The sequence below is a fragment of the Lepisma saccharinum genome, unplaced genomic scaffold (assembly GCF_977018435.1).
Source record: "Lepisma saccharinum unplaced genomic scaffold, izLepSacc3.1 HAP1_SCAFFOLD_397, whole genome shotgun sequence".
Lineage (NCBI taxonomy): Eukaryota > Metazoa > Arthropoda > Insecta > Zygentoma > Lepismatidae > Lepisma > Lepisma saccharinum.
The window spans coordinates 236,425-249,618 of record NW_028143101.1 but is presented as its reverse complement, the minus strand read 5'-3'; the positions used below and the strand labels follow the sequence as shown (position 1 = coordinate 249,618).

Genomic DNA, 13,194 nt, shown 5'->3' with positions numbered 1-13,194 from the left:
TGATGAAGGGTCACTCACAAAGACGACTCATAGCCAGGCCAGATTCGAACCTGGGGTCCCTGCTTCCGTAGTGCATTTTCCAATGTTTCTGTATTACTTTTGCTCATAAAGTCACAAAGGTAACATCATACGTAAGAGGCAAAATTCAATTGGTGCGCCTGTCACCCCCCCCCCCCACTTTTCCTTAGGATGTGTGTTCCGACATGACACTCAAGCCTACAACAATTATGGTAATTTTTATAATTAATATAATTACTACATACTTGCACTTATGTAAACAAGAAAAGCATTGATTCAACATTAATATTTTTTCTGTGCTTTAGTGAATGATCAGATTTGTGTGCGCAATAATTGGTTCTTATTTGTTATTAATGATGGTAATTTTTGTAGCTCATATATCTGCTCACATGTAAACAATAGAGGAAGTGATGAATCAATAACAAAATTGTTTCTTGAAATTTAATGATAAAATAACTCCGAAACCCCTTTTCAGGCAAGTACGTTTCTTGAATTGCACAAGTAAACAAGGGTTCAGACGCCTCACTACCCTCCACCTCCCCACAAAAGTCTCGAATAATTATAATTCAAGTACGAATTTATCATTTTTATATGTCCTGTGTGTGTCATGAGAAAAAAAATCTATTTGGTGTAATATTTCTTGTTAGTTTGTTCAATTTTTGTTACCCATTACGAGTCCAGAAAAAGAAATAAAAAAGTGTCATACTGTTGCTACAAAGGAAGCTACATATTTATATCTTATTAAATATATTTAAATTTTCAAGAACTTAAACACTATGAAATCATATTTTCACAGGAGGAAAGGGGTGGAGTTGAGGTATATAGGTATAGTGTGTGACAGGGAGAAATAAATTTCAAGTGCTTGTGCATTATCAATGAGGCCAAGAATTACATTCTAAACTTACCCTTCCAGTCCTCCTGCAGAAGATTACATTAACAAGCATGTGTGATGGCTAGGTTCTTCTTCTTTGTTGGTTTGGCACATGAGTGTTGCAATTATCACACTGTTCTTAAATGATTTTGTAAAGGACTACTGTGCTCACGCAAAAAAATCAATGTAGGCTATCTTCCACGTACTCTTATTGTTCCACTCATTCATGCAAATAGAGGTTCTGCGGTGGATGACCGAATCAGAGTCACCATGACAACTCTCTCATTCATTGTGAAACTATTTTATTCCAAATTCCATGGACAGAGGAAAGGGATGAGGGGAGGTTGTCCTTGATCCCTTGGTTGTTTTATCTCTGCCTTGACCATCACTTCAGGGGGTGATGCCTTGATGCTTGCAACTTGTGCAGTTCCAAGAATAAGGTATTGCTCGAGGCTACTACTACTGTGTTCGCCAAACACAGCTTGCAAATGAATGGCAAAGAGGAAAAAGAAAATAGCCAAATTGTCAGTACTTTACATCACAATAACAATTTAGTGTTGTAAAGTAACTGTTGAAATGTTACTTCTGCTGAAAAAAGTAACTCTGTTACAGTTACTTGATTTTAAAAGTAACTAGTTAGTTACAAGTAACAGTTACCTTTTTTGAAGAAATGTAACTAGTTACTTCCAAACACTGGTACAAAAAATTAACATCGCGATTATGTCGGAGACTTAGTTATGTTAAAACAGACATGTAATTAGATAATACAGGTCTGCGATGAAAAAATTGTTTCAACTTGAATGGCTGATTCCTGTGTATTTTTTGTGTTGATTACGGGAAAAATAGTAAGAACATTCCATCACGTACCATTTTTGCGCAAAACTCTATTTTTGGATTTGACACCCCACGTAGGCCCTTATATGGTAAGTAATATGAGCAGTTAGTAGCATCTTCTGTAACTTAAAATAAGCTGTTCCTCATAACTTTCAATTTATACTATTGAGACAAGGATATATTAGTCAATAACCTGGCAAACAGCCTTATTTTTACCCTGAAGGCGAGGTTTCCCCAATGCGTCATCCTAAAATCCCCGTTCAACCACTCCTCCACTTATCTCCATAAAACAATCTGTTCCTTGCCTCCAACCCCTGCGGTTCATTTCACTTGTGTGTGTTGCGGTGAACAAGTTTTTTTCTTAAGTGTTTCGTTGTGTTCTTTTAAGAAATGAAATGGTTGGAGGAGGTTGCAAGAATTCTCCTGACAGCTTTTGTATGTTTGTGGCAAGTTTATTGTAAAAAAAAAACAGCAAAGGAACATTACAGACTTTGTCAAGAAAGTTTACTTTTCTTATCTTGGAGTAAGACTGTGAGACCAAGATAAACGTGAGCCCCACATAAGGTTTGCTCTGTTTGTGTGGAGAAACTTCGTCAGTGGTCACAAGGTAAGAAGAAATCTTTTCGTTTTGGTGTGCCTATGGTTTGGAGAGAGTCCCACAACCATAGTAATGACTATTATTTTTGCTCTTGCAACATACAAGGGTTCAATCTGAAACATAGGAAGGAAATCTCATATCAAATCCTACCCTCTACAATGCGTCCAGTGCCTCATGGACCCGGGATTCCGGTTCAGTCACCTCCAGAAACTAGAAACCCCGGCTAGTGGGCACGTGTGAAGACTCAGGTGATGACTTCCTCGACAATACTACCTCCAGTGAGCCTCAACTCTTCACCCAAATAGAGTTAAACGACTCGGTCAGAGATTTGGGCCTATCCAAAGAGTCAGCAGAGCTCCTTGGCTCCAGATTGAAGCAAAATAACTTGTTGGCTCCTGGAATGGCTTTAGATAAGGAGGGAGAGTACTTTAAATACTTGGTAAAGAGCTTTCCTGGGCTGTCCGAAGATAAAGTGAAGGAAGGAATTTTTGTCGGTCGGGATATTCTCAGGCTCATGAAAGATGAACCCTTCATTTCCACAATGAAGGACAGTGAGAAGGAAGCATGGACTGCATTTAAGGATGTGATCATGAGGTTTCTAGGGAACCAGAAAGATCCCAACTTCAAAGGCATAGTACATACCATGCTGACACAATATAAAAATTTAGGGTGCTCCATGAGTTTGAAAATGCACTTCTTGGCATCTAACCTTAACTACTTTCCAGAAAACCTTGGTACTGTTAGCAAAGAACATGGTGAAAGGTTCCACCAGGACATAAAAGAGATGGAACAACTGTATCAGGGCAGCTGGAACATCACCAGATGGTAGACTACTGCTGGACGCTTCACAGGGACCTGTCACAGGTGACTTCCAAAAGAAAAAGCTCTTGAAGCTTTGAAGGGATGTAAAAACGGTATTACAAGGACTTGTAGCAATTCGATAAGTGACTGAAACTCAAAATTCAAATTTTTACCTATTTTTCAGAGCAAATTTACAATATTTTGTTAATATTTTGCATACTCACTAATTTAGGCATCAAAACCACGAATCTGAACTTAAAATTTGGGGGTCATGTCTAGAAATCGGAAAATAAGGGGGTCCATGATCTCAACCAACAATGTAGAATTGCTCATTATTTATCGCAAGATCTATCGTTTCACAACAAAATATACATCTTCCTGATATACTACAACCACAAATTTTAACTATGTTTGCCTAACCCAACTGCAACTAACCTAACCTTACTGTGAATGGTGCATGGGGCTATTCGCCAATGGTGCGTGACCTATGCATGCATGGTTCTACGACCCCAAATTTTAACTATGTCTGCCTAACCTAGCCTAACCTAACCTTCCTGTGAATGGTGCGTGACCTATATGTCCATGGTTCTACACTTTTGTAGCATGTAACTGGTGACCAGACATTTTGAATCAAAGGAATTGAATCACCGTTTTCAAACTTACCTCTAATTAAAATCTGCATTCTACGTGCTCTTGTCCTTTCGGGTTCTCACGTTCAATATCTTCATTTTCCTCTTCCCCGTTTGTGGTATCGTACAGCATTCCTGCAAGCTTGAAAAATTCTAATGTTCGGTCCGATTGTAACATAATGCACAACTTTAGAAACATATACTTAGCCAGGTAACCGGAGTATAACAGTTTCTTTGTACCACTGGAATTTAATGTCACTTTTTCCTGTCTCCATGTAGATTGTATAGTGTTTGTATGAACCCCAGTTTCCTCATTGACAAAGCTAATACTATGATTCACTTTCAGGTGCTCATACCCCTCATCTTTGAGCGTATCGTATACCTTCCAAAAGTCTGAAGTAATTGTCGTTCCCGGCAGAATCCACTCTTTAATCAAACCTATTAAAGTCTCCGCATCCCTCTTATCAACAGGTACTAAGAAACACCATCCACTTCCCCTTTCTATCCCTCTGAACGCCCACTGCCCCTCCACATGATGACTGCCATGATACTTTCATTTTCCAAATTTAGATTCGTCAATCTCCACGATCTTTCCAACACCTCTTATCTTCTGCTGGTTCTTGTAAAAAGAATGTTCCACAACTTCCCTACAGAAAGAAGCCCAGTCAACTCCCATTTTGTATGAAATTTCAGCCTCCTCGCAAATAATATTCAAAGCACAGTTCGAGACCCACAATCTTACGAAGACACACACTTGTAACAAGGATAACTTGGATCTAGCGAAAAAAGTCCCTTTCCTTAGTGACACTGAGTAATTGCATGGCTGAGTTTTTTTCTTTCCATGCACAACACTTGTCAAACACTTCCACGCATACTTATCAATACACGCACGGTTTCTGTACAATTTCAAAATGTGTGCACATGTATCTACCCTCCTTCGGCAGAACACCAAATTCCTTCAATTTGTTAACCAAACCACGACCATCCTCTTCTACACTCCACTTATATAACTGTAGCACATTAACAATCTTTTCATTCCTCTCCGCCATTCTTCCACGACCTTCCACGACCAATGCTGTAAATCTAAGAGAATCGCTCTGAACAGCATCGCAATGCTCTAGACAGCAGAACGGACGTTGATCGTCATTTCTTCACATCATCAAACATGGTTCCTATGTTTCTTTATGGGGAATCATCGCTATAATTAATAATGTTATTTTACAAGTTCTACAACTCAATGTGCAATTTGAACACGTTACCCCAAATATTATATGCATATACGTAAGTACGACTGCATATTTAGTGAGTATAACAACTAGTAAACTAATTACACAATATATCTATATTGTAAATTCTTACCAATTTTTCTTAACTTTTAACTCCATTTTGTGGAAAATCCTTACGTGATGGAGGAAAACGGGGGTCATTTTCCGATTCAGTGCACCTAAAAACATTAAAATCAGTTATTGCGGTTAAGACAATTTTCAAAAAGTCTCAAAATGCAGGCCTGTGTAATTAAACAATTTTCCATTGATCCATTTTACTTCACATACGCCGGCCCTCTTGGCGTGGATGCTAGGGGTCCCATGTTCGAATCCTGGCCTGGGCGTGGATGTTTGTGTGTGTCCATTCATCAATTTCATCATGTCATTACTCATCTCTATCTTCGCAAATTAGCCAAAAGTGGCACAAAAAAGTGAAGTAAAATAAAGCAGATCAAAAACAATATCAAAATATTACACATACTTTGCTCCTGCTGCTTTTGTCAAAAATTACTATAGCTGCATATAACTTGAAGTATGTTCTTCACTGTTTGTAACACTATCATCCGTAATCAAATCGTGGCAGTCTTCTTGATTGATTGAGTTGGTGTTTTAAGTCCACTTTATGCACAGTTAGGCTAATCGGGACTGGACCTACAGCTTAAAGTGGGATCCGAACCAGTATGTGCCTCCACCGGGTATCGAACCTGGGACCCCTTGATTACAAGGCAACAACATTACCACTGCACCATCGGGGAGGCACCCGCAGTCATCATTTGGCTTGTGGGAGGTTTTGAAAGCAGCTACTTATGTTCCCAAAATAATCACGCAAAGAATGTAAAAATTTTCATGGACACAAACTATGGGGGAAAATATATCAATGAGCCTATCAAGATTTAATGTTGCAACAAACATGAGATTTCCTACACTGCCCTGCTCTGTTTTGTCACATTGTGCAGATTTTGACTTTGAAATTTTCAAGGAGGGCAGTTTTTCCCACTCAAGAGTGTACATTATTTATTATTCATAATTAGCCGATGAAACTTTTACCAATTATAGATGGGAGATGTATGTCCTTCAAAGCCTCCAGTGGCTGATGCCAGATTTCGAAGAATTCCTATTATGATGATTTTTTTACTGCTTATTTTCCTTTTTAGTTGGGGATGAAAGTGGTGTATCTTCCAAGTGTGGTCTTTTTTGTGCTTCACTGCAAATTTCAAAACATGGTTGTCCATAGGGCCGGAGCTACAACCAATTTTTCAGACCTGTTTTCAATAGTATTGGTACACTGTTTTTTATTGAGGTGCATTATGCATTTCGATTATATTTTCCCGCAAGAAGTATATAATGATTTTCAATGTGACTGTGTATGATTGTAGGAACATAATAGTGCTACTTACTATATTTTCATTCACTTTAGTATGTTGTGGTGGCAACATAGAACTGCCAAAGATGAACTTTTGTCTAAAATTTATATTTTATTCTTCTTAACTATTATTAATGGGAAGAAAATGTATAAATTTTATGGCTGAGACACCTTTCATTCACAAAAAGAAAAAAACCCTGATAAATAGTTCTCCTGCTATGATTTATTTTCTACATCTGGGTGCATTTGAAAAGTGAGCACCTGATAAGATTCCAGCCATAGAGAGACCATTCAATGTGAAATCAACTAACGAAGATGCACTTTTTAACCTTTCATATTTTAATTCATTTGGAATTTGGCACACTGAAAGGGGCACTTGAGGTAGGAAAATAATTTGTAGATCCATATTTTTTGTATTTCTGAAATTACAGTGGTGCAAACTGTGTGATTGATTTTGATCATTTCTTCCAACATCTTGTTAACTGTAAATTGCAAAATTTTGGCAATCAGGGCACCTAAGATTTGATTGGGACGATGTTGGAAAGGTCTTTAGGGGCTATTTCACATGAGATATAGCATGCCTATGTCAGGTTTGATTAGCATATTGGAGCATGTTGTGGACTTAAAGAATACTTTTTGTTAATTTTTCATCTCCTGACAATAGTGTCAACTGCTTAGTTTTGATATTATGTAACATGGTGTGAAATCCCGGGGGTGACAGGGTGGAATTCCCCCACGAATGATCTTGTCATGAAATCCCCCCTACCAAACTCTTCCGGGGGGGAAAGTTTTTGTTTTAACAACGATCATAAACAATTAGTTTGGGATTCGAATATACTTGACTGGAATAATATCAATAACATAACTGACAACAAAGAGCCTCATCTCTTAGGAAACTGAATCCAGCCAGCAATCCCCAGAACACAGAAATTAGATCGACTTATTTCTTCTCCATTTCTCACTGCCTTTCGTTAGCAAGCACAAAGTATATAAATATGTATATTAATAAAACACGTAATAGCACTTATATGTGAATTTTATACAGGAAACTATTATCTTCTTAAAGTTTCTTATTTTTGGCCCTCCTCCCTTACGCAAATCATTGTTCATAGCATCAGTAGTACATCAAACTCTTCAATTTGCAATTACATTTTGACTGAAATAACAGTCGATATAATATATTGTATATTTTATAACATAATTTGATTATTTAATAATTGACATATATTTAATGGCATTATGCATATATATGTATAATGTGCATGTGTGTCTGTCTGTCTGTCTGTCTGCTCCTTCCCACCGGCCAATCTGCAGTGATTTTGCACCCTGTTATGTAATTCAACAAATGAGGCTATATTCATTAATTTCTCTATATATTTAATTCTTAAAAATGAGAGGATCATTTCTGATGTATACATGTGTCATATTCTTTCTTTTAAGGTGAAGCAGTGGTAATAAAATGGAAGAAGAGGAAGCAAATCAAGAAGAGTTGGATAAACAATTACAGCTCTTGCAAACAGAAATCAACAAAATAACTGACGAAATTGCTGTTTTAGAGCACCACACAGAATGCAATAGTGACTCATGGGAAATTCTTCTTGATTCCTTAAGCTGCAGGTAAAAAAGATAAAAAGTAAAGTTAAGTGTTCCCCTGTGCTTAGCACCATGCCATGAAGGCATATTGGGGGTGCAGGGGTAACGCAAATTTTATATTCATGCATGTACATTTAATTCTATGTCTATGTATGTCTGTGTAGTATCTTTATGTCAGGAAGTTTAGTGTGTTGGTTAAGTATTATTCTACCATTTAATTTCCCATAAATCTGTGTACATTGAAAGTATCTTTTAAGGTTTTTTCTTTGCTCATTTTTGTGTTGTATTTAATTTTTGAACTGATGTGGTCTTCTATGTAAATAAGATGCACAAGAAACCTCTTGTTTCTTTCTTTTACAAATTTGTGTAATTTACACCCTTTCAACTGCAACTGAGAAATTTAAACTTTACTGCTTTCCACTACTCTGGAAAAATATCAAACTCAGATTGTCACTGGTTAGTAATGAAAATTGTTCAGCCTAATCTCTTCTACATTTTTAAAGTTGTGTCTGGCAGGGTGGCTACTTAATTCCAACAAAACAATAAAGGGGGAACCCCCGAATGTTACCAAACCTCCACCCGTATGCATTCGAGGGCATACGCTTTGTCCCAGTGCCTCTGTGAATAAACTGGGACGTCTTTTGCTCGAATTACGGTTCCCCCGTTATTGTTTTGCTCTACCACTTTATTAAATTTCCCATTACAATATTTGAAAGTATACAAGAAAATAACATTACTACATACATGAAATTATTACATAAAATAGTGTATGGACACAGTATTACAGTACACAATTATTTCTTCGTGAGATGGAGATTCTGTATGAAAGTGTTTGCAGTTTATTGTAGTTTGGTATGGCTGTAAGTACCGGATTCTGTGGTACCAGAATCTAAGAAATTGAGGATTTGTATGGCTCGAGTGCTCTATTTAATATAGTTGGTTTTTAAAGGTATGATTAGGCTCCTGGACCAGCCACCGAGAGAGGGTGAGTTGATGGTTGAAGACCATTTTAGTTTGTATTGTTTCGTCGTTTGCTCCACCCCAGAGGCTAGGTGTTCCGCCCTCGGTGTCCCGTCCCGTTTCCTTTAGGAGGAAGTGGACAAGGTATAGAGCACTCGAGTTCCATCACTATAGTGGAGTATTGCAATTTGTAGTGAGAAAGAAAAAAAAACAAAAAAAACAAAAACAGAAGTTGTGGATAAAATAAAAGAAAAGATCGTCGCCATGTTGTGTATGTGTAGGCCGAAATGTGTGCACTTCAGCTAATTCATGGCGACGTGTATGATTACAATCAGATAACTAGTAAATGTAAAGTAAAATAACTTTTAATAAAATATTAATGAAAATAACAATGATAATACAAAAATAAGATACTATATTATTATGAGTATTAATAATGAATACAATGGTTTATGAAGCTCCGGATTTCCGGTGCTATGTTCTTACTGGCGTACCAGTACGTGTATCTACAGAGGGGTTTTATTTGATAATTTTATGAATTTGGGTTGTGTTGTTTTGAGGCTGTCTCCCTCAGAAGGTAGTCCTTGTGTATTTCTCCTTGCATTCACATGAGACGAAATCTTCTTCTTTCGGCTGCTTCACTTCTGCCTGTAGATGTCACGAAGAATTTCCTTCTGGGGGCATTTACTGGTGCGTCCTCCTTATCGCTCTTCTCCCCGGGAACTACTGTGGGTGATCTCTACTCTTCGAGAGAGCATTTTGGGACCTCGTCACCCTTCTATCTTGAGGCTGGCTGGGAGTAATGAGAGGTGTAGTAGGTCGAGTCTGCAGCTGTGAGTTGAACCGTTTCATTTCCTCCAAGGAAACTGCGTTTGTCAAGCATTTCAATTTGTCTATTTGTTGCTGACAGAGAAGGATTTTGATATTCGTCGTTGGTAGTTCCTTCCTCAGATTCTTGATGTAGTCTCCAGCTGCCGGGCAGAAGAAGACCTTATGTTCTGGAGTATCCTCTGTCTCTCCGCATGTGGCGCATACTGTTGTTTGCCTGCTGCCAATTCGGTGCAAGTGAACTCCATAAGGACCATGGCCTGTCAGCAGGTGAATAAGTCCTCTTATGGGGAGATCACCAGTAGGAATTTTGGCTCTTATGTTCGGGATGAATTCATATGTTCTTCTCCCGTTTTTCGCTCTTTCCCATTCTCGTTGCCAGTCCGTGGTTATTTTGTCGTGAATTTCTTGGAGTGTCAGGTGGAAGGTCCCTATAGTTCTTATTATGTCTCTTTCATTGCCCTTCTTGAAATGGTATTTAGTGGCTCTCCATCTCGCTTCCAGATCCATTGGCAGGTGTCCTGTGACAGCCAGAAGCGCCTCAGTCGATGTTGTACCAAAGGCACCTGTCGTTCTTAAAAGTATCCTTCGTTGTGAACCTCTTAGTGTCCTTAAATTTTTTTGGTTGTTTAGGCCATCTACCCACGTTGAAGCCGCATATGTTACTATTTGTGCATATATGGATTTAATGTAAGATTGTATAATGCTAGGATGTAGATTAAAATTCTGGGAGGCCAACCTTGTCAGTTTATTCATGGCTAGCTCCCCTTTACTTGTAATAGATTGTATATGAGCTCCAAATTTTAGCCCCTCTTCCAATGTTACTCCCAGATATTCTACTGCATTTGCTCGCTGTATAGATTTTCCTGATATTCTGATTGTTGGATTTCTACTTCTGCTGAGTCGACCTTTGACAATCAGATACTTTGTTTTAGCAGCCGATATCTCAAGTTTAGCATTACGGCACCACCCGTTTAGTTCACTTAGAGCGTTATTTGCTTTTCTCTCCAACTGAGCTCTCGTGTTTCCCGAACAAATGAAGGCAACATCGTCTGCATAGGCTATGACTCTATCGACATTATTGTTCCTTCCTAATAGTCTCAAACAGGGCTCGAGGTTTATATTCCACAAATGTGGTCCCAACACTGATCCTTGTGGGCATCCTTTTGTTGACATTTTGGACACAGTTTCGCCATTTAAATTTAATTTAACTTTCCTGTCTTTGAAATAGCTCTCCAGGATTTGGATTATGGTCACGGGACAATTCATTTTGTATAGTGTGGAGAAAAGGTGCGGCCACCATAAGTTGTCGAACGCTCCACTGATGTCGGCAAAAATAATTATGATATATTTTCCATCTATTTCCCTTGTTGCTTTTGTTAGTGCATTTACGGCATCCTCGGTGGAGCGACCCTTCGTGAAGCCGTACTGATTTCCAGTGTTACCAATCATTTTGAGGAAGTCCTGAAGTCTTCTATTTATAAGCTTTTACAGTAGTTTACCAATACTATTTAACAGACAGATAGGTCTATAGGTTTTTAATGCCAGCTCATCTTGTTTTCCCTCCTTTTTAATTACTATCAATCTCCCTTCCTTCCATGGGGTAGGGAATTGTTTCTCAATTAGGCACAAGTTGAAGAGTGACGTAATGAATTGAAGCGTCTTAGGGAGAGACATTTTTAATATCTCAGCCGGAATGCCATCAGGCCCTGGAGCTTTGCCATTTCTTACTGTAGCCAGTTCGCTCAACACTTCTTCAGGTGTAAAAGGAAGAATTGGGTTATTATTTGGGTACCTTCCCATCTCGCTTCTAATTATGGCATTAACCTCATTGTCCGTGTCTTCATCATCATCTGGCAATAGTCCATACAGCAATGCTATGGCAGTTTCCTTTAAGTCCATGGTTATGGACCCATCAGGTTTCCTGAGAGTAGTAATTCCTGAATCCTGTTTAATTTTATTTGTTGCAATCCTGTACGGTATTCCCCATTTGTCCTTATTGAGATTTTTATTTACAAATTTTTGCCAATTTTTCTTCCTAAAATCCTTGAGCTCCTCTGCGTACCTAGCCTTGGCCCTGCGGTAGTCATCGAGTAGGATCGCTCTAGTGTTTGGAATATTTGATTTTTGATATGCCTTCCTACATCTTCGCATGTTTGCTCTTAATTTTGTGAGTTTTTCTGTCCATGGTCTCTTTTGTATTGCCATACCTCTCATTGGGGTGGATGTTTGTATTGCAGTTTGGAGTTCTTTAGTAAGTATCTCTGCCCATTCATCCAGACTATGCTCAGGTCCAGGATAATCCGGCAACACAATACTATCGAGGAGGGTTTCCATGTTTGTTTTCTTCCAGTTGTACGAAAGATTTTGCCCTGTTGGAGCATTTGGGATGTTTGGAATAGCATCCAGTCTTATATTAAAATGTATGGCATTATGATCACTGGTAGTGATCATGTCCAGTACCTGCCATCCTTCTATTAATGGACACATACTTCTATTTGATAGTGTCAGGTCGATGTTGCTGGATGCTCCAGCTCTACCTCTAAAAGTTGGAGGATTGTCTGGTTGATTTTCTATATTTAGGTTAGTTTCAGCAATGAGATCCATCATCTTCTCTCCATTGGCATCGATTACCCTACCAAACCATAGGGGGGAGGAAGAGTTGCTATCTAGTGTGATCAAAATTTTCCTGTTAGGGTAGGCTTCATAGGCTCTTCTTATACAGGCGATGTACTTGTCAATATTGTGACTGTATTGACAGTAACAGTTAATTATTATAAAGTTTATTGTTTCATAGCAAATTTCCACACAATTGACATGGGAGTCTGATAATTGAGCAATTTTTAAGATTTTAATTTTCTTGTTCAGTGAGATTATTGCTGCTTTTGCGTTTAAAGATGGGTTGTATATTGCTGTGGCACTAAGTGGTGCATGAATTATTTTACCATTTCGAGTGTAGGGTTCTTGCAACATTAATAAATCCACATTGTTTCTTCTGGCATAGATGAAAATTTCCTCTGTGGCCAGCTCAGCCCCATTTAAGTTCACCTGTAGGCAGCCTATTTTATTTTCCTTCAATGCCTTAATATCGAAGTCCACGATGGCCATGGTTTACTGGTGTCCTGAACAACTCTTCCATATCCCCTGGCAAAGTACTTGTATACCTCATCAAGGTCCAATTTTAGATCTCTACGCTGTAGTGCCTGTTCTAGTAAATCCTGCAGTTCATCTGGATCCACGGGGATATTGCTGCATCTCAGGAGCATTTTATCCACTATCGCCGGGAAAGGAAAGGTGATGAAGTTTCCGTTTTCATGTTTCATTCTGACCAGTATGCGCAGCGCCGCAACGAGGTTGTCCCTTTCTTCTAGTCGGCTTAACCTTAGGTTCAATTCAAAGTTTTGGTAAATGGCTTCATGGTTTATATCAGTGTT

The 13,194-nt window shown here is 38.5% G+C and overlaps 1 protein-coding gene across 1 annotated transcript in view; it reads left to right on the top strand.

Annotated features, from left to right (window-relative positions):
* LOC145982760 (uncharacterized) overlaps window positions 1-13,194 on the top strand; it is a 66,580-nt gene that overhangs the window by 18,918 nt on the left and 34,468 nt on the right. Inside the window, exon 2 of the mRNA XM_083116128.1 lies at window positions 7,820-7,996. Coding sequence (XP_082972254.1) covers window positions 7,839-7,996 — 158 coding nt within the window. The 5' untranslated portion in view covers window positions 7,820-7,838. The remainder of the gene's footprint in view (window positions 1-7,819; window positions 7,997-13,194) is intronic.